The following is a 20,897-nucleotide window of genomic DNA, read 5'->3' on the forward strand; positions in this document are numbered from 1 at the left end:
GGAAATTACAGTGGTATGAGAGGGGAGTTGGCCAAGGAAAATTGGAAGGAGCTGCTGGCCGGGATGTCAGCAAAGCAGTGTGCATTTCTGGGAAAAATGAGTAAGGTGCAGGAATTCATTTCCAAAATGAAGAAATACTTAAATGGTGAAATAGTACAACCGTGGCTGATGTCAAATCTATCGTAAAAGCAAAAGAAGGAGCATACAACAAAGCAAAAATTAGTGGGAAGATGGAGGATTGGGAAGTTTTTAAAAACTTACAGACAGCAACTAAAAAAATCATTAGAAGGGAAAAGATGAAATATGAAAGCAAGCCAGCAAATAATATCAAAGTGGATAGTAAAAGTTTTTTCAAGTATGTTAAAAATAAAAAAGAAGTAAGAGAGGATATAGGACTGCTAGAAAATGAGGCAGGAGAAATAATAACAAGGCACGGAGATGACTGATGAACTAAATTAATATTTTGTGTCAGTCTTCACTGCGGAAGACACTAGCAGTATGCCTGAAGTTGTAGTGTGTGAGGGAAGAGAAGTGGGTGCAGTTACTATTACAAGGAAGAAGGTGCTCAAAAAGCTGAAAGACCTAAAGGTAATAAATCACCTGGTCCAGGGGAACTGCACCCTAGGGTTCTGAAAGAAGTAGCATTAGAGATTGTGGTGGCATTAAAAATGACCTTTCAAAAATCATTGGACTCTGGCATGATGCCAGAGGAATGGAAAATTGCAAATGTTACTCCACTCTTTAAGAAAGGAGGAAGGCAGCAGAAAGGAAACTACAGACCAGTTAGCCTGACCTCAGTGGTTGGAAAGATGTTAGAGTCAATTGTTAAGGATGAGGTGATGGAGTACTTGGTAACACAGGACAAGATAGTACAAAGTCAGCATGGTTTCCTTCATGAAAAATCCTGCCTGATGAACTGGTTGGAATTCTTTGAGGAGGTTACAAATGGATGTTGTGAATTTGGACTTTCAGAAGGTCTTTGACAAAGTGCCACACATGGTGCTTCACCAAGTTGAGTCCAAGGTATTACAGGAAAGTTACTAACATGGTTAGAGAATTGGCTGATTGGTAGAAGGCAGCAAGTGGGAATGAAAGGATCCATTTCTGGTTGGGTGCCAGTGACTAGAGGTGTTTTGCAGGGGTCGGTGTTGGGACCGCTTCTTTTAATGCTGTATATCAATGATTTAGGTGATGGAATAGATGGCTTTATTGTCAAGTTTGCAGAAGGTACGAATATTGGTGAAGGAGCAGGTAGTGTTGAGGAAACAGGTAGGATGCAGAAGGACTTAGATTAGGAGAGTGAACAAGAAAGGGGCAAATGAAATACAATGTTGGGAAATGCATGGTAGTAGAAATAAATATGCAGATTATTTTCTAAACGGGGAGAAAATACAGGAATCTGTGATGCAGAGGGACTTGGAAGTCCTTGTGCAGAACACCATGAAGGTTAACTTGCAGGTTGAGTCGGTGGTGAGGAAAGCAAATGCCATATTAGCATTAATTTCAAGAAGTCTAGAATACAAAAGCAAGGTTGTGATGCTGAACCTTTATAAGGCACTGGTGAGGCCTCACCTTGAGTATTGTGAATAGTTTTGGGCCCCTCGTCTTAGAAAAGATGTGCTGGCATTAGAGAGGGTCCACAGGGAGTTCACAAGGATGATTCCAGGAATGAAAGGGTTATCATACAAGGAACGTTTGATGGCTTTGGGTCTGTACTCTCTGAAGTTCATAAGGATGAGGGGGGAATCTCATTGAAACCTTTCGAATGTTGAAAGGCCTAGACAGGGTAGATGTGGAAAGGATGTTTCCCATGGTGGGAGAGTCTAGAACAAGAGGGCACAGCCTCAGGATACAGGGGCACCCTTTCAAAACAGAGATGCGGAGAAATTTCTTTAGCCAATGGGTGGTGAATTTGTGGAATTTGTTGCCACATGCAGCTGTAGAGGCCAGATCGTTGGGTGTATTTATGGTAGAGATTGATAGGCTCTTGATTGGACATGGCATCAAAGGTTATGGTGGAACTGGGGTTGAGGAGGGGATTAAAAAAAAAGGATCAGCCATGATTGAACAGTGGAAGAGACTCAATGGGCCAGATGGCCTAGTTCTGCTCTTATGTCTTATGGTCCTCAGCAACTCCTGAATCTATAATGGTTCTAGTCTTATTGTGACTCCTATAGCTACTACATGTGCTGGGGAATTAGCTCAAATGGTAGGGTGCTCACTTTGCATGTGAGAGGTAGCAGGATCGATACCTGCATTCACCGTCACACAGTAGTGTAGCAGTTAACAAAGTTAAGTTCAGGACCGTCAGAGTTTGTTCAACTCAGGCATTGTCTGTAAGGTATTTGTACTTTCTCCCAGTGAATACATGGGTTTTCTCCCAGTGCTCTGGTACAGTCCAAAGACTGGCGGGTTAATTTGTCATTGTAAACTATCCTGTGATTAGGCTGGGTTAAACAGATGATTTGCTTGGTGGCACCCCTCTTGTGTAAGGGCCTGTTCTGAACCGTATCTCTGAATTGAAGTTCAATTTCATGTTCAAACTAAATTTATTATCCAAGTACATATATATGTGTCACCATATACAATGATAAGGCCACTTGACCCAACGAATTGGTTCTGCTCTGCCATTTCATCATGGCTGATTCATTTTTCCTCTCAGCCCCAATCTCCTGCCTTCTCCTCATATCCCTTCATGCCCTGATTAATCAAGAACCTGTCAACCTCTTTCTCAAGTATACCCAATGACTTGGCCTCCACAGCTGCCTGCGGCAACGAAGTGCACAGATTCACCACTCTCTGGCTTAAGAAGTTCCTTCTCATCTCTGACCTAACTGGATGTCCCTCTATTCTGATGCTGGGTCCTCTGGTCATAAACTCACCCACTATAGGAAATATCCTCTCCACATCCACTCTATTGTGCTCTTCACCATTCGATAGGTTTCAATGAGATTCCCCCCCCCCCCCCCATTCTTCTGAGTTCCAGAGAGTACAGGCCCAGAGCCATTAAAAGTTCTTCATATGATAAGCTTTTCAATACTGGAATCATTTTCATGAACATTTTTTGAACCCTGTCCAATATCAGCACATCCTTTCTTAGATAAGGGGTTGAAAACAGCTCACAATACTCTGCGAAGCCCCACCAGTGCCTTATAAAGCCTCAACATTGCATCCTTGGTTTTATATTCTAGGCTTCTTGAAATGAATGCTAACAACACTTACAATAGACAACAGGTGCGGGAGTAGGCCATTCGGCCCTTCAAGCCAGCGCTGCCATTCAATGTGATAGTGGCTGATCATCCACAATCAGTACCCCATTCCTGCCTTCTCCCCATATCCCTTGACTCAGCTATCTTTAAGAGCTCTATTTAACTCTTTCTTGAAAGCATCCAGAGAATTGGCCTCCACTGCCTTCTGAGGCAGAGCATTCTATAGATCCACAATTCTCTTACATTCATTTCCTTGCGGGCATACTCAGTAAATATAAGAACCATAATCAAATCAATGAAAGACTGCACCCAACTGGTGTTATTGTTATTTTCTTTTTATCTTTTTGTATTTGCACAGTTTGTTGTCTTTTGTACATGGTTATTTGTCTGTCCTGATGTGTGCAGCCTTTCATTCATTCTATTGTGTTTCTTTGTATTTACTGTGAAAGCCCTCAAGAAAACGAATCTCAGGGTTGTTTATAGTGACATATATTTTATGTAACTGGTTGAGGCCCAAGTTCGAATTCAGCCAGCTCCCTTGCATGCTCTCCATCCGTGCCCGGGTTGAGTGTCGAGCTAGCAACTCGACCTCGTAAAAAAAAACCTGGAGAGGGAGGGGCTCCGCCGGATTTCAGATGCCCAAGACACGCCGTACGATGAGCAATCACCAAAAAGATCGGAGCAAAAAGCTTGTTATGATGACATCCCAACAACTCCACCAGGAGTTAAGGGCACACACACTTATTGATATACGGGTTAATAGGTTAATTGGTCACACTGGAATAATTTGTCAACAATCTGATTTTAATTACCTCAGAATCTAGAGTCCCTTCAGGTTTCTGCTGAATGTACAGGTGGAGATTTACCTCCGACATTACAAGCTAATGCAATTCTGGTTCAGTTTACGGCCTTCAAGATTCAGAAACATACCTTCCACCATTCCTCATTAGAATCATCCAGCAGTAAAATTCTGTCTCCAGCCCTGCAATGTTGAATAAACAAACATTAGCCTTCAACTACACCACCTTCTTATGCTGCTTTACAATTAAATGTTTGAAAATCACCCATTAATTCATGGAGAGCCAGTGGTACTCCTGTTAACTTAGGTTGCACTCTTCCTTCCATCAACACCATAACCCACAGAAAAGAATGGAGTATTGTGAGCAGTTTTGGGCCCTTTATTTTAGAAAGGATTTGTTGGCATTGGAGACGTTGAAGGTTCAAAACAACAATCCTAGGAATGCACACAAAATGCTGCACGAACCCAGCAGGCCAGGCAGTGTCTACGGAAAAGAGGAAACAGCTCACGTTTCGAGCTGAGACCCTTCATCGGGACTGGGAGAGAAAATGAGAAGTTAGAGTAAAAATGTGGGGGAGGAGAGGAAGAAATACATCAATTTCTCGAATTTCCAATAATGCCCCCTTCTTTCCCCATTCCCCATTCCTATTCCCTCTCTCACCTTATCTCCTTACCTGCCCATCACCTCCCTCTGGTGCTTCTCCCCCTTCTCTTTCTTCCACAGCCTTCTGTCCTCTTCTATCAGATTCCCCCTTCTCCAGCCCTTTATCTCTTTCACTAATTGACTTCCCGGCTCTTTGCTTCACCTCTCCCCCTCCCAGTTTCACCTATCGCCCACTAATGTACTTCTTCCACCCCTCCCCTCCCCTCCCTCCATCTTCTTAGTCTAACTTCTCATCTTTTTTCTCCAGTCCTGATGAAGGGTCTCGGCCCAAAATGAAGGCTGTTTACTTTTTTTTTCCATAGACCCAGCCTGAGCTGCTGAGTTCCTCCAACGTTTTGTGAGTGTTGCTTGGATTTCCAGCATCTGCAGAATTTCTCGTTTGTTATTGAATCCCAGGAATGAAAGGATTTGAGGAGTGTTTGGTGGCTCTGAGCCTGTACACACTGAAGTCTAGAAGAATGAGGCAGGGGGAATCTCACTGACACTTATCGAATAGTGAAAGGCCTAGACAGAGTGGGGTTCCTTAAGGTTGTTACAGCCGGGGGTGATAATGGGAACAAGTTCCCACTACCTATTAAATGCTCCCAGTGGCGTGTGTCTCAAATAGCCTCTGACAACCAAGTCTAGCTTCTGGCGTTCACATGTAGCTTAGCTACTAAGCCCAGTAGAAATGTTTCTATTGACAGCAGAATGGACAAAGGCAGGTTACTGGCACCTTAAAACCAGTCGCTTTAGGCATCTGGGGATCATCAGCTACGGTTGGCAGCACATCTGGGAGAAGGAAAACTCTGATCTCAAACCCCTGCTGTCTTGCCGCTATACCCATTCATGGTAGAGGCTTCAAGAGTAAACCCCAAGAAAAAATCTGGAACTGGAGTCCCTAAGGCAGTTCTATGTTGAGTTCAGTGCTGACTGACAACTCCTATGACACTGCTGGGGCCAAACTATCAGTCTCTGCTGTTCCTTTGGGTTCATTAGATGCGTGGAGAGGAGGAGCTTGCTACATGGGCAACAGCTTGCTCTCCATATCGTATTGCCCAGGCTTACGTATCTAGACAGTTAGAACACAACATCCATAGTCGACCCTGACCAATGGAAGCCCAGGTCAGATCAAATGGCTGTTGAGAGCATGTTTTCACCCTCGGAATACAAGGGTGTCCCCTTATAACGGAGATGAGGAGGGATTTCTTTAGCCTCAGAATACAAGAATTATTGCTGATATTTCCAGCACAGGAAATTATGTCCCAGAGTCCACATAATCAGCTACCCCAGATGAGATAGTAAATTGGATTCAACATTGGCTTTACAGGAGAAGCAAGGGAGTGCTGGTAGAATGCAGGGATCAGTGATGGGTCTATTGTTGTTTGTCATCTATACCAACAATCTGGATGATAATTTGGTAAACTGGATCAACAAGTTTGCAATGACACCATGATTGGGTGTGTAGTAGTCAGCGATGAAGACAATCCAAGCTTGCAGCTGGAAAACTGGCCAATGAGTTTTAATGCAGACAGGTGTGAGGTGTTACACTTTTAGAGGACAAACCATGGTAGGATTTATAAACAGTAGGCACTGAGGAGTGAGGTAGAACAGAGGGATCTAGAAATACAGATCATAATTCTTTGAAAGTGGAGTCACAGATAGATGGAGTCATAATGAGAGCTTTTGGCATATTGGCCTTCATAAACTAAAGTAATCAGTACTGGAGTTGGGATGTTATGTTGAGGTTGTATAAGATATTGGTGAGACCTAATTTGGAGTAGTGTATGCATTTCTGGTAACAGGAAAGATATAAATAAGATTGAAAGAGTACAGAGAAAGTTTTCGAAGGCTGTAGCCAGAACTTGAGGAACCAAGATAAAGGAATAGGTTGAATAGTTTAGTTATTTTTTCCCCCAGAGTGAAGAACCAATGAGGGGAGATTTGATAGAGATATGCAGTTATAGAGGTATAAATGAGCACCTCCCATTACACCCATGTGAGCAACTAACCTATTAACTTGTATGTCTTTGGAATGTGGCATGATAACAAAGGACCCAAAGGAAACCTACATGGTCACGGGGAGAACGTACAAACTCCTTATAGAGTGCAGCGGGTATTGAACCCAGGTCACTGGTGCCGTGATAGTGTTGTGCTAACCAGACCGCTACAATGCTGCCTATAGCTTTGAACAAGGCTTCTTCAGAAACTGGAAATCGTTTGTGGTGCAGGAGCTTACCAGCGTGGAGCATTGTTTGTCTGCTAAGATAGACTATCATTATGACATTGGGCATGTAACTCAACATGGCCACATATACCACTGAGTGATATAGAGATCAACTCCCCTCAGTAGGGAGCAATAGACCCAGCCCTCACCATTCCAGATATTAGAAACGAACCTCCCTCACCTGCTTTGCTGATGGCATTGCCGTAAACCCATCAAGCCTGACCTACTGCAAAAAAGAAGCCACTCCAGGGTTCCAGCTGAAAGCAAGGAAACTCCCCTGCATAGATTCCACTGATCAAGTTCAAGTTGAAGTTTAATTGTCATTCAACCATACATGAATGCCCATGAATACAGTCAAATAAAACAGCGTTCCTCCAGAGGCCAAGGTACAAAACACAGTACCAACAGTCATACACATCACAAGGCACATGCATATAACACATATAAGATATCAGTAAACATACAGTCACACAAAAAAGTATAATATAGCCCAAGTCTCTGAGTGACATCTCCTGTAAATTGATGGTGAATGGGTGTTATCAGCAAGAACAAGAAATCATGATGGCACTACATTGTGATTCCTTCGCATTCATTTAGGAAAACAGCTGAATTTCACATTTGATGCCTCTCCTTTTCCCTTTCCAGGTGGATGGGGGTCCGTTGTAGACAGTGACCTGGAGTTACAGTCAGATTTCGGTTCTTTGCGGTGCTGGGACCCGCTCACGGCAGGCCGCTTTTCAATATCCCAACCATGTAGCCTAGAAGACAAGCACATCTTCGGGGTTTGAGGTTTCGCGGCCCTGCAGATGGGCTGATTCTAAGCTAGTGCCGTCAACTGAAGCGTCACAGGAGAGAACGGAACATTGGGAACAGCAGATCAGCTGTCAGAGGCTGTTGCACTCAGCAAGCTGTGTTCTCTCTCATCAATGGATGAGTGTTGCCGATTCTCAGGACACAGAACTCAGAAAAAAAAGCATCGTGACAAACGTTTAACACCATAAATCAGCAAATTGCTTTGATATGTCTCCCCTCATGCTGTGAAAGAGGGCATCTCTTTTTCCCTTTATTAGGGAGAGAGAGAGCCTGTGGGATGTTGAATTGTCGGGTGGATGATTAGTTTGTGTCGTACTGCAGATCATGGTCTTTCTTGGGGGTTTTGCTATTGCTTGCTTGGTGGTGGAGAGTGCTGATGCTTTTTTGCAGAAGTAGGTGGGGCGGGGGAGAGCAGTTGCTTTACTGTTGCTTGTGCGTGGGAGGGGGAGCAGGGGGGCTTTGGGGTTCTAACTTTTTTACTGTCACTCATTCTTTGGGGCACTCCTCGTTTTTCATGGATGTCTGCGAAGGATAGAATTTCAGGATGTATATTGTATACATTCCTCTGATGTTAAATGGAACTATTGAAGCAGTTCTTAGCAGTCCGCAGACAAACACACACATGTATGCTCACAATCCATCGACCGACCAATGGCGGGCAGCACCAATGGGGCCCCCAACCCAATATGGGCACCACATGACATCTTCTCTGGCATCTCCTCTCCTGGAGTGCTGCAACAGACAAGCCCGGAGCTTGAAGCCAAGGCATCTCTACACGCAGCCCCTCCACCAACCCCCCGCACCTTGTTGAAAAGCAAATAGCAAAAACAATAAAGACCTTACACCAACCCTATGGAATCAGCTCGCAAGCTAGTCCATCCACACATTAAACACAGAACAGAGAACATTACAACACTGCGCAGGCCCTCTGTCCCATGGTTGGTTCAACATTTTAACCTACTCTAAGACCAACCCAAGCCTCCTGTCCTCCATAGCCCTCCATTTTTAAATCATCCATGTGCCTACCTAAGAGTTTCCTAAGTTCCCCTAATGTATCCACCCCCAGGAGATGTTCCACACATCCAAAAGTGTTACTTCTGGCTTGTACTTTCTGGAATCACTTTAAAATTATAACCCTCACATTGCCCATTTTCATCCTGGGAAAAAGTCTGGCTGTGCACTTGATCTGTGTCTCTTATCATCTTGTACACCTCTATCAATTTACCTCTCATCCTCCTTCGCTCCAAAGAGAAAAGCCCTGCCTTACAGCTTGCTCAACGTTTCCTCATTGAAGATGCTCTGACAACAGAGATGGACTTGAGGCAGGGGTTTGGCCATCTGTTCCAGTGGTAGAAACTCAAACCAGATCAGATTCTAGCTGGCCTGGTGTTAATAGGAGCCAGTTATCCAGACTCAGCACTGAGGTGTGTTCACTCCGGGTACCAAGCCGTTATTCACATGGCTAAAACCTGCCTCTGGGAGCTGCACAGCAAGATGTTACCACAATGGCCCTGTACTTTCAGCAATGGACTTTCTCTCTAAACTTTTTGCTGCCTCAGTAAAGCAGCCAGCATAATCAACGACCACATCCACGCCGGACCTTCTCTCTTCTCCCCTCCCATTGAGCTGAAGATACAAAAGCCTGCAAGCACGAACCACCGGGATCAAGGAGAGCTTTTATGATGCTTGAATGAAATGCTTGTAAGATAAGGATTCTTGACCACACAATCTGTCTTGTTATAACTTTTGCACTTTATGGTTTACCTGCAGTGCCCTTTCTCTGCAGCTGTTACACTTTATTCTACATTGTTATCGTTTTACCTTGTCCTACCTCGTTGCACTGTGCAATGATTTGATCTGTATGAACAGTTTGCAAAACAAGCTTTTCACTCTATCTTGGTACATGTGACAAAAACATCCAAATTTCAATTCCTTCATCGAGCTCCTTCCCTTCGTCTGCCACAAAAGTTGTAATTTCCTTGTGGCCACCCATTTCAATTCTGCTTCTGATTCTCATTCCGACATGTCAGTCCACACCCTCGTCTACTGTCACAATGAAGCCATGCTCAGGTTGGAGGAGCAACACCTCCTTTTCTGTCTGGGCAGCCTCCAACCAGACAGTATTAACAAATATTTCTCCAACTTCCAGTAATTTCTCCCCGATCCCCTTCTCTCTTTTCCATTTCTCATTCTGGCTACCCTCTCACCCCCTTCTCTTCTCACTTGCTCTTCATCTTATTCTGACTCCCTTCTTCCTTCCCTTTCTCCCATCGTCCTCTTTCCTATCCTTCTTCATCAACTCTTTACCTCTTTGACCTATTATCTCCTAGCTTCTTACTTCATCCTCTTGCCTACCTCTCCCGCCCTTAACTGGTCTCACTTACCTCGAACTCCTTCCCTTCACTCCACCTTCTTATTCAGGCTTCTACTGCCTTCCTTTCCAGTTCTGATGAAGTGACTCGGCCTGAAACATCAACTGTTTATTTCTCTCCATTGATGCTGTCTGACCTGTTGAGTTCCTCCAGCACTTTGTGTGTGTTGCTCAAGATTTCCAGCATCTGCAGAATCTCCTGTGTTTGTCGTTTTCTGGATAACCACCCACTGATAAAGATAAGGCTCTGTAGAATCTGAGCAATTCATTGCCACGTACAGCTATGGAGGCTAAGACAGAGGTTGACAGATTCTTAATTAGTAAGGGCACCAGAAGTTATGGGAAGAAGACAGGAGAATGGGGTTGAGAAGGATAATAAATCAAGTGGTGGAGCAGACTAGATGGGCTGAACGGCCTAATTCTGCTCTTATGTCTTGTGGTCTCATGGCTCATAGTGTGCTGGATCTCTGTATCAAGAGCTGATGCAAGTGAACATCTTCATTGTAAACCATCTTGTGATTAACAAAACACAGACCCCACTGTCAGTTCATCCTGTTACGGCTCACAAAGTACAGAACTACGCAATACTGCCAAACTAGAGAGATGAAAGTTAACAAATATTAACTTAGCTTTTATTCCTCTCCTACTTCAAAGTTGAAAGTACATTCATTATCAAAGTATGCATATTTTATACAACCTTCAGATTCTTCTCCTGACAGGCAGTCACTAAACATAGAAACCCAAATGAACCCAAAAAAAAAACCATCGAACACCCAAAGTGCAGAGAAAAAACTAATCATACAAGCAATAAACACAAGCAAATCACGTTCTGAACTGGTCCACAAAGACAGTCCTGTCCACAGACCCTTAGTTCAGCGCGGAGTGGAGCAGTGAATTGAACTGGCCCATGCCTTGTCTCCGGTCCCAATACCCTGGCCTTTTCAATCTGGCCTGGCACTTAAAACAGCCAAACATCGGCTCAGTTGTTTTGATACACTCTGGGGCCTGTCCCTGACCTTTCCAATTTGGCCCGGCGTTTAAACCGATGGAACCTCAGGTCTTCATCACTCTTGACGACGGGCCTACTGCCTGCTCTCTGTGACAGTGTGATCTCCATTATAGGTCACATGCGTCTTATATTGCAAATAGTTTTGTCCTTTGAGAAGTCTCTTTGACACAATGGGCTGCAGACACCGAGGGGCCTGAGCTGATTTCAATTATCCTTTCCCGTTCATGGTACAATCAAGGTAAAACATTGCAGACACAATCCATCTACCAAACTGCCTTTTCTAAAAACTCCCTACTGGAAACCACTATAGGGCTATCAAGACAAAGAACTTCACACCATTTTAAAAGTTTCTTTCTGCATGCAGTTAACCTGCTCAACCAATTTAATTATTGACCCCCCCCCACATCTATTACCCCATCACTGTGCTCCGCTGTAAACATTTTAAACCACTGATTATAATGTTGTTTACATTGTAAATACCTGCTGGTATTCCATGTTGTTATACATATTTTATTCCATATCTGTACCATTATTTTATATAATTCTTTAATCTCTATAATTGCTGAAATTTTTGTTGTACACACCACAGCAAACTCCTAATACACGTAAATGCTCAAGGTAAATAAAGCTGATCTTTTGAAAAGGAATAAGCTTCTGGAAAGAAGATGTTTCAGCAATTTAAAAATCAAAGACAATTTGGGTTTGACTTCAACATTTTAGAGAGGGTGGGATAAGTACATAGGTGGGAAGGGTATGGAGGGCTCTGGTTCAAATGTTGTTCAATGGGACAAGGCAATATAACAGTTCAGCATGAGCTAAATGGGTTGAAGGGCCTGTTTCTGTGTTTCTGGAACAGCTTCTTCCCCTCCACCATCAGATTTCTACCTGGACACATTCTTTCTTTTGCTTTATTTTTGCACAACTTATTTAATATATTTACTTATATTTCTTATTTTCAGTTATATTTATTTAAATTATGTATTGCAATGTATTGCTGTCACAAAACAACATAATTCATTGAAAGTGGCATCACAGGTAGATAGGGTCATAAAGGAAGCTTTTGGCACATTGGCCTTCATAAATCAATTTATTGAGTACAGGAGATGGGATGCTATGTTGGAAATTGTATAATACATTAATGAGACCTGATTTGGAGTACTGTGTTCAGTTTTGGTCACCTACCTACAGGAAAGATGTAAGTAAAGAGTACAAAGAAAATTTACAAGGATGTTTCCACATCTGGAAAAACTGAGTTATAAGCAAAGAATCAATAGATTAGGACTTTATTCCTTAGAATGTAGAAGATTGATAGGAGACTTAACAGACGTTTACAAAGGTATGGGGGGTATTGATAGGGTAAATGCAAGCAGGCTTTTTCCACTGAGGTTGGGCAGGACTACAACCAGAAGTCATGGGTTAAGGGTGGGGGGTGAGGTTTAAGCGGAACATGAGGAGAAACCTCTTCACTCAGAGGGTCGTGAGAGTGTGGGGTGAGCTGCCAGAACAAATGGTGCATGCAAGCTCAATTTCAACATTTAAGAGAAGTCTGCAAAGGTACACAGATACCAAGGATAAGGAGGGTTGTAGTCCTGGTGCAAGTCAATGGGAGTAGGCTGTTTCAATGGTTTCGGCATGGACTAGATGGGCCGAAGGGCCCTCTTCTTTGCTGCATTACGCCGTGACTCTACGACGTATGCCAGTGATATTAAACCGGATTGTGATTTGGTTCTGATTTTATTTCAGTGCTCTGTGACTTCCACCCTATGATAATTTACCCAGAATCAGTACACTCGAAACAATTATGTTTATTTCCTACAGTACCACAAAACTATTGTCTTTGTCTCTGGAGTGAAGGAAGATGAGAGATGACCTGATGAAAGTGTACAAGATGATAAGAGGCATAGATTGTCAGCTTCCTCAGGGCAGAAATGTTTAACATGAGGTGGCATAATGTTAAGGTGATTTGGGAAGAAAGTATGGGGGATATCAGAGGTAGTTCAGGTAGAGAGCGGTGGGAATGTTGAATGTGCTGCCTGGGCTGGTCAAAGAGGCAGATACATTCATCATCATCACCAACATGATGCGCCATGTCGTATGACATAGGCAATCGTGGTCTTTGACCATGATTGTTGTTGGCAAATTTCTCTACAGAAGTGGTTTTCCATTCCCTTCTTCTAGGCAGTGTCTTTACAAATGTAGACAGGTGACCCCAGCCATTGTCAATACTCTTCAGAGACTGTCTGCCTGGCATCAGTGGTCGCATAACTGGGACTTGTGATCTGCACCGGCTGCTCATACGACCAGACAGGAGACCATGGCTTTATGCGAACCTGATCGGGGGCTAAGCAGGTGTGACACCTTTCCCAAGGGTGACCTGCAGGCTAGCGGAGGGAAGGAGCACCTCACGCCAATTAAAAGACTCTTAGATAGGCACATGTGGTACATAGGAAGGAAGGTCTAGACTGATCTTAGACTAGGTTGGAGCATTAGGCTGAAGAGCCTGCACTGTAGTGTAGTGTTCTATGTCCTATATTCTACTAGGATCTGAAAAAAAATAGGCAGGATGTATTCTGGTGTTTATTGAAATACAGAAGATTATGTATGATAAATGCTTTTGCTGGGCCCAGGAAGAAGGTAGCATTAAAGGCTTGATAACGTTAAGTGCGAAGTATCCTGCTTAGTTGCATCCTGGCCTGGTATGGAAACTCCAACACCCAGGATGAGGTGGACTCAGCCCAGATCGTTATCGAGCACTTTGAGGGCAAAAGCCTCCTCACCGTTGGTTACAATAAACAAGAAAGCAGCGTCCATCATCAAGAAACCCCACCATCCATGCCATGCTGTCTGTTCGTCATAGGGCAAGAGGTACAGGAGCCTTGGGTCCCACACCACCAGGTTCAGGAACAATTATTATCCTTCAACCATCAGACTCCTGAACCAGTGTGGATAACTTCTCTCACCTCAACGCTGAACCGATTCCACAACCTACAGGTTCACTCTCAACTCAACTACTCAACAGGTCAAGTTCTCAGTATTATTTACTTTTTTACATTTACTGGCATTAACTTGTCTTCTTTTGCACATTGGTTGTTTGTTGGTCTTTGTTATGTACAGTTCCTCATAAATTCTAATGTATTTTTGTTTTAATGTAAATCTATGCAAAAAAACAAATCTCATAGCAGTAAATAGTGACAACAAATTTATATTGACTTTGACGTTTTCCCAAAAGCTGAACATTAGAAGAACATTTTTATGGGCAAGTCTAACGAAAGCGGAATAGAACACCTTTCCATCACCAATACTTACTGCATTTCCAGATCGTCAGTCTCTTGGGGTATGAATCTGTACAAGGCAACATAAATAACTTTCTGCAAAGTGTCTTTGCTTCCTGGTTCTTTCAGCTATAAAACAGGAAAAGTGTAAGTGAATGTCACACATAAAAAAAACAGGAAAATGCGCCAGCAGATTCCCTCCTGTTCGGTTTAGAACCTGCAATACTTACTTATTTAGAGCTACAATATGGAAAAGGCCATTAGCCCAACAAGCCTTGGTGCCCAGCAACCGCTAATTAACCCTAGCCCAATCACATAACTATTTATAATGACCAAATAGCCTACCAATGGGTATGTCTTCGGACTGAGGTGGAAACCAGAGCACCCAGAGGAAACTCACTCAGTCACGGGGAGAACATTCAAATTCCTTACAGAGTCCTGATAAAAAGTTTGTTTACTCTTTTCCATCGATGCTGCCTGGCCTGCTGAGTTCCTCCAGCATTTTATGTGTTATTACCAATCAAGTGGGCTGCTTTATCCTGGATAGAGTCATAGAAAAGGACAGAACAGTAATAGGCCCTTCAGCCCATCTAATCCATGCCAAAAGCATTTAAACTGCTCACTTCCGTCGACCTGCATCAAGACCATAGCCCTGCAAACCTCTACCATCCATGTACCTATCCAAACTTCTCTTAAATGTTGAAATCAGCTCGTATGCACCACTTGTGCTGGCAGCTCATTCCACTCTCTCATAACTCTCTGAGTGAAGAAGCTTCCCCTCATGTTCCCCTTAAATCTCTCATCTTTCACCCTTAACCCATGACATCAGGTTGAAGAAACACTCAATGTTAGTGAAAAAAGTCTGCTTGCATTTACTCTACCTATACCCCTCATAATTTTGTATACCTCTATCAAATCTCTTCTCAATCTTCTATGTTCTAAAGAATACAGTACTAACCTATTCAATCTTTCCTTATAACTCAGATCCTTCAGTCCTGGCAACACCTTTGTAAATTTTCTCTGCACTCTTTCAACATTGTTTACATCTTTCGTAAAGGTAGGTGACCAAAACTGCACACAATACTCTAAAATAGGCCTCACCAATCTCTTAAACAACTTCAACATAACATCCTAGCTCCTGTACTAAATATTTTGATTTATGAAGGCCAATGTGCTAAAAACTTTCTTTACATCACTATCTACCTGTGCCAACACTTTCAACAAATTATGTACCTGTATTCTCAGATCCCTTTGGTCTACCACACTCCTCAGTGCCCCACCGTTCACTGTGTAAGATCTACCCTGGAAGTGTAAAACCCTGTCTGCATTAAATTCCATCTGCCATTTTTCAGCCCATTTTTCCAGCTGATGCAGATCCCTCTGCAAGCCATGATAGCCTTCCTCACTGTCCACCACACCCCCAAAGTGGTGTCATCCACAAATTTGCTGATCCAGTTAACCACGTTATCATCCAGATCATTTATATACAGATGACAAAGAACAAAGGACCCAGCACTGATCCCTGTAGTACACCACTCGTCACAGACCTCCAGTCAGAGAGGCAAACATCTACGACCACTCACTGGTTTCTCCCACAAAGTCAATGTCTAATCCAATTTACTACCTCATCCTGAACACCAAGCAACTAAACCTTCTTGATCAGCCTCCCATGCGGGACCTTGTCAAATGTCTTACCAAAGTCCATATAGATAATATCTACCACCTTGCCATTATCCACATTCCTGGGAACTTCCTAGAAAAACTCAATAAGATTGGTGAGACATGACCAAGCTAACTATCCCTGATCAGTCCCTGTCTAGCCAAATACTTATGTTCCCTTAGAATACTTTCCAATAACTTTCCCACAACTGATGTCAGACTTACCAGCCTATACTTTGCCGGCTTCTGTTTACAGCCTCTTTTAAACAGCAGAATAACATGGGCTATCCTCCAGTCCTCTGGTATCTCACCTGTCACTAAGAATGTTTTAAATATCTCAGCTAGGGCCTCGGCAATTTCTGCACTTGCCTCACGTAGGGTTCTAGGGAACATCTTGTCAGACCCCGGGGATTTATCCACCTAATCCGCCTCATGGTAGAAAACACCTCCTCCTCTGTAATCTGTACAGGATCCATGAAGTTGATGCCACTTTGCCTCACTTCTGTAGACTCCGTATCCATCTCCCGAGTAAACACAGATACAAAGAATTAATTTAAGATCTTCCCCCATCTGTTTTGGCTCCACATATGGATTACCACTCTGATCTTCCAGAGGACCAGTTCTGTCCTTTGTAATCCTTTTGCTCTTAGAATATCTGTAGAATCCCTTGGGATTCTCCTTCAGTTGTCCGGTACAGTAACCTCATGCCTTCTTTTAGCCCTCCTGATTTCTTTCTTAAGTGTCACCTTGCACTTCTTATCCTCCATAAGCAGTTCATTTGTTCCTGCTCGCTTATAACTGCTATACGCCTCCTTTTGTCTCTTAACTAGGGCCTCAATATCTCCTGAAAACCAGGGTTCCCAAACATTTGTTAGCTTTACCTTTTATTCACACAGGCACATACAAGCTTTGTGCTCTCAAAATTTCATTCTTGAAGGCCTCCTACTTTCCAAATAACCCTTTGCCAGAAAACAACCTGTCCCAACCCACACCTACCAGATCATTTCTGTTACCATCAAAATTGGCCTTTCTCCAATTCAGTATCTCAACCCACAAACCAGACCTATCGTTTTGCATACTTACTTCAAAACTAATGGCATTGTGGTCACTGGATGCAAACTGTTTCCCTACACAAACTTCTGTCACCTGCCCTAATAGCAGATACAGTATCGCACGCTCTCTCTTTGGGACTTCAACGTACTGATGAAGGAAACTTTCCTGAACACATTTGACAAACTCCAACCCATCTAGTCCTTTTACACAGTCAATATGTGGAAGTTAAAATCACCTACTATAACAACCTTATGTTTCTTACAACAGTCTGCAATCACTTTACAATTTTTTTTCATCTAATTCCCAAGGAATATAGCCCCATTAGCATGGTCATTCCTTTCTTATTTCTCAGTTCCATCCATAATGCCTCACTACCAAATTCTCCAGTTTGGCCTGACTGAGTATTGTCATGACATTTTCCCTCACTTGTAACACCAAACCTCCTCCTTTAATCACTCCCGCTCTGTCACGTCTAAAACAATGGAACCCCAGAAATACTGAGCTACCAGTCTTGCCCCTCACTAATGGCTACAATGTCTTAATTCCAGGTGCTGATCAATGCCCTTAGCATCCACCTATCTATCGTCATCAACTACTGCAGAATGCCAATCTCTGACATGATCTTATGCCACAGAGTTAAAGTCAAAGATTAGCTTTATTTGTCACATATACATCAGAACATACAGTGAAGATCGCATAAGGCTCCAAGGATTTATTCACTTATAAAGTTCCTCATAAATTCCTCTTAATTTCCTCATAAAACCCAATGCCTTCTCCTTTGTGGCATTAGGATGTCCCAGAATATCAAAACAACCTTGCCTTATCTCAATATCCACCATGTCCTTCTTGATGGTCAATATCACTGTGAAGTTCCCAAGTAATACCTCACACATTTCACTGGCTCCACGCATAAATTCTCTCCATTGTCTCATGCCTCCTTTGCACCCCGAAACCTTTCCATACAACAATGTATAGTCCTGAGGGTAGACCATAAGTACATAAGACATAGTACCTGAATTGGGCTATTAGGCCCATCAAGTCTGCTCTGCCATTCCATCGTGGCCTTGTTCCTCCTAACCTTTAATGCCCTTTCTAATCAAGAACCTATCAACCTCTACTTTAAATGTACCCAATGAGAGACAGCCTCCGCAGACAGCTATCTGTGGCAATGAATTCCATAGGTTCATCACCTTTAGGCTAAAGAAATTCCCCCTCATCTCTGTCCTAAAGGGATGTCCTTCTATTCTAAGACTGTGCCCTCTGATCCTAGACCCTTCCACTAAAGGAAACACCCTCTCCACATCTATACTATTTCGGCCCTTCAATATTCGATAAGTTTCAACAAGATCCTCCCTCATTCTTCTAAGCTCCAGAGAGTACAGGCCCAGAGCAATGGAATGCTCCTTTTGCATTAATCCTGTTATCACTGTCATTCTTGTGAATCTCCTCCAAGGACAGCACACAAGGAGCCCATGTCATGGTCCGGTCCGGAGCCCGCATTCCGGGTCTTGATCCGGTCCCATGGATACCGGACTCTGGGTCTTGCAGCCGTCCCTCCCGTCACCCTTAAACCTATTAGGATCCTCTTGGCTTAAGGAGGCACACCTGTTGCCTATTCAGCTGGCAGGTGTTTATAAGGGGTCCTGGGACCGAGGCTAGTTTGGGGGGTTGACTTGCTCTTGACTTGCTAGCCTGCTTGGAACTGGTTTGCCCTGTATGTGCTGATCCTGCTGCCCTGTCTGGTTTGCCTAGTTTGCGCTGCCTGCCTGTTTGTCCTGTCCTGACCCTGGTTGTCCTGTTAGTGCTGGTTGCCCTATTTAACCTTTTTTGACCTGGTTGTCCTGTTTGTGCTGGTTGCCCTGTTTCTGTGCTCTGACCTGTGTTTGTCCAGCCTGTGCTGTTTGCCTGATCTTGTTCTGCTCCTCCTAGCTTGGAGTCCCCACTGCTCACTTACTAGATCTGCCAGTCTGTTCCCATTATCACCCTGGTCCTAGTTCCTTTTTGTTCCCTTGCCTCTGTTGGGTAAGCAGGCTGGGCTGCTGTTGCCTGGTGGGAGGTATTCTGTCCCTTTCCTACCCCTCTCCTCTGTGCCCTGCACCTGCCCAGGCCTCTGTTCCTGCCTGGGGGGGCAGCCCTGCCCAGGAATATGCAGCCTGCCCTGAGGTCTCTGCCCCTTGCTCCTGAAGGGTTGTGCCCTGCACCTGCCCAGGGTTCTGCCCCTTGCCCAGGCCTCTGTGTTCCTGCCTGGGAGGTGGCCCTTCCCAGGAATTTGTGGCCTGCCCTGAGGTCTCTGCTCCTAGCACCCCTTGTCCCTAAGACCCATTGCTAGACTAGCCAAGATCCCGCCTTGCCATGAACTCCGGGATCCCGCCTCACCTGCCTGAACCCCAGTGTTACCCCTGCACACCATGTCCCCCTTGCATGCCACGGTCTCCCCATCTTGTTCTATCCTCTAGTTATTCCTGTCCTGCCCCTAGTACTTCAGTGCCTGCGTCCTGCACTTGGGTCCATTCCATGTCCCCCAGTGACAGCTCGAAGTCACTCACAATAGTCCAAGTACATTCTGACCTTATAAAGTCTCAAATTCAATTCACAATTCTTTAGGAAAATAATACTATGTTATTCTTGGAAGATAATTACAAATCCTTCTAAGTATTAAAGCTGGGCATTATAAATCATAACACTTTATAAGTATGCTATGAAGGCCCTTGAAGATACCATGTACAGTAACACTGCAGTCCTTAGTTTCTCAAGAACTCTGCCAGATACTTACTAGAAGTCCTCAGAGATTGATAAAACTTGCCCAACTTTGGGCTCTCACATGCCCTGCACAATATTGGGATGGTCTTCAAAAGAAAATTTTGTTTCTCCTACACCAGTAATACCCAAGTATGGAATGAGGACCAGGGATAGAGATCATTGTCTGAAATAAACACATGAATATGCAGAGAATGAAAGGACATAGAATATATGCAGGCATAAGGAATAATGTGTTTGACATAATTCATTAGTGGGGCACAATATCGTGAGCCAAAGGACTTGCTCTTATGTTGTGCTGTTTGAAATATTAAAGATTAGTTTTAGTTGTCACATGCACATCTTAACATCGATTCCCCACTCTAAGCATTTATCTCTTCTCACCTGCCTATCACATTCCCAAGTCCCCTCCTCCTTCCCTTTCTCCTGTGGTCCACTCTCCTCACCTATCTGATTCCATCTTCTCCATCCCTTTATCTTTCTTATCAACTTCTAGCTCTCCTCCTTCCCCTCCCACCATCTTTTTATTCTGGTGTCTTCTGCCTTCCATTTCACTCCTGAAGAAGGGTCTTGGCCTGAAATGTTGACTGTTTATTCATTTCCAAAGAAATACATAGTTTGCATCAATGACTGGCACAGTCTCTAGTCACAGGGAGAATGTACAAACTCCTTACAAACAGCAGTGTAAACTGAATGCCAATAAGTGATAGTGCAGCTGTTATACTGCCATGTCACCCTACAGAACATAGGTCCAAGTTCATTTCCAGTCACGTTAAGCACCTTTTCTGGTTGGCTGCCAGTGACTAGTGGTGTTCCACGGGGATCTGTGTTGAGGCTGATTCTTTTTACATTATATGTCAATGATTTGGATGATGGAATTCATGGCTTTGTTGCAAAGTGTGCAGATGATACAAAGACAGGTGGAAGGGCAGGTAGTTTTGAGGAGGTACAGAGGCTACAGAGGGACTTAAGACAGATTAGGAGAATGAGCAAAGAAGTGGCAGATGGAATAGAGTATGATCATGCACTTTGATAGAAGAAACAAAAGGGTTGGCTATTTTCTAAATGGAGAGAAAATCTGAGAT

The 20,897-nt window shown here is 43.6% G+C and overlaps 1 protein-coding gene across 1 annotated transcript in view; it reads right to left on the reverse strand.

Annotated features, from left to right (window-relative positions):
* Positions 1 to 20,897, reverse strand: part of LOC132401921 (SH3 and cysteine-rich domain-containing protein-like) — a 169,195-nt gene that overhangs the window by 31,231 nt on the left and 117,067 nt on the right. The window contains exons 9-10 of the mRNA XM_059984270.1: positions 14,378 to 14,472; positions 4,140 to 4,191 (exon numbers count right to left, since the gene is read on the reverse strand). Coding sequence (XP_059840253.1) covers positions 4,140 to 4,191; positions 14,378 to 14,472 — 147 coding nt within the window. The remainder of the gene's footprint in view (positions 1 to 4,139; positions 4,192 to 14,377; positions 14,473 to 20,897) is intronic.

The sequence above is a fragment of the Hypanus sabinus genome, chromosome 1, assembly GCF_030144855.1.
Source record: "Hypanus sabinus isolate sHypSab1 chromosome 1, sHypSab1.hap1, whole genome shotgun sequence".
Classification (NCBI taxonomy): domain Eukaryota; kingdom Metazoa; phylum Chordata; class Chondrichthyes; order Myliobatiformes; family Dasyatidae; genus Hypanus; species Hypanus sabinus.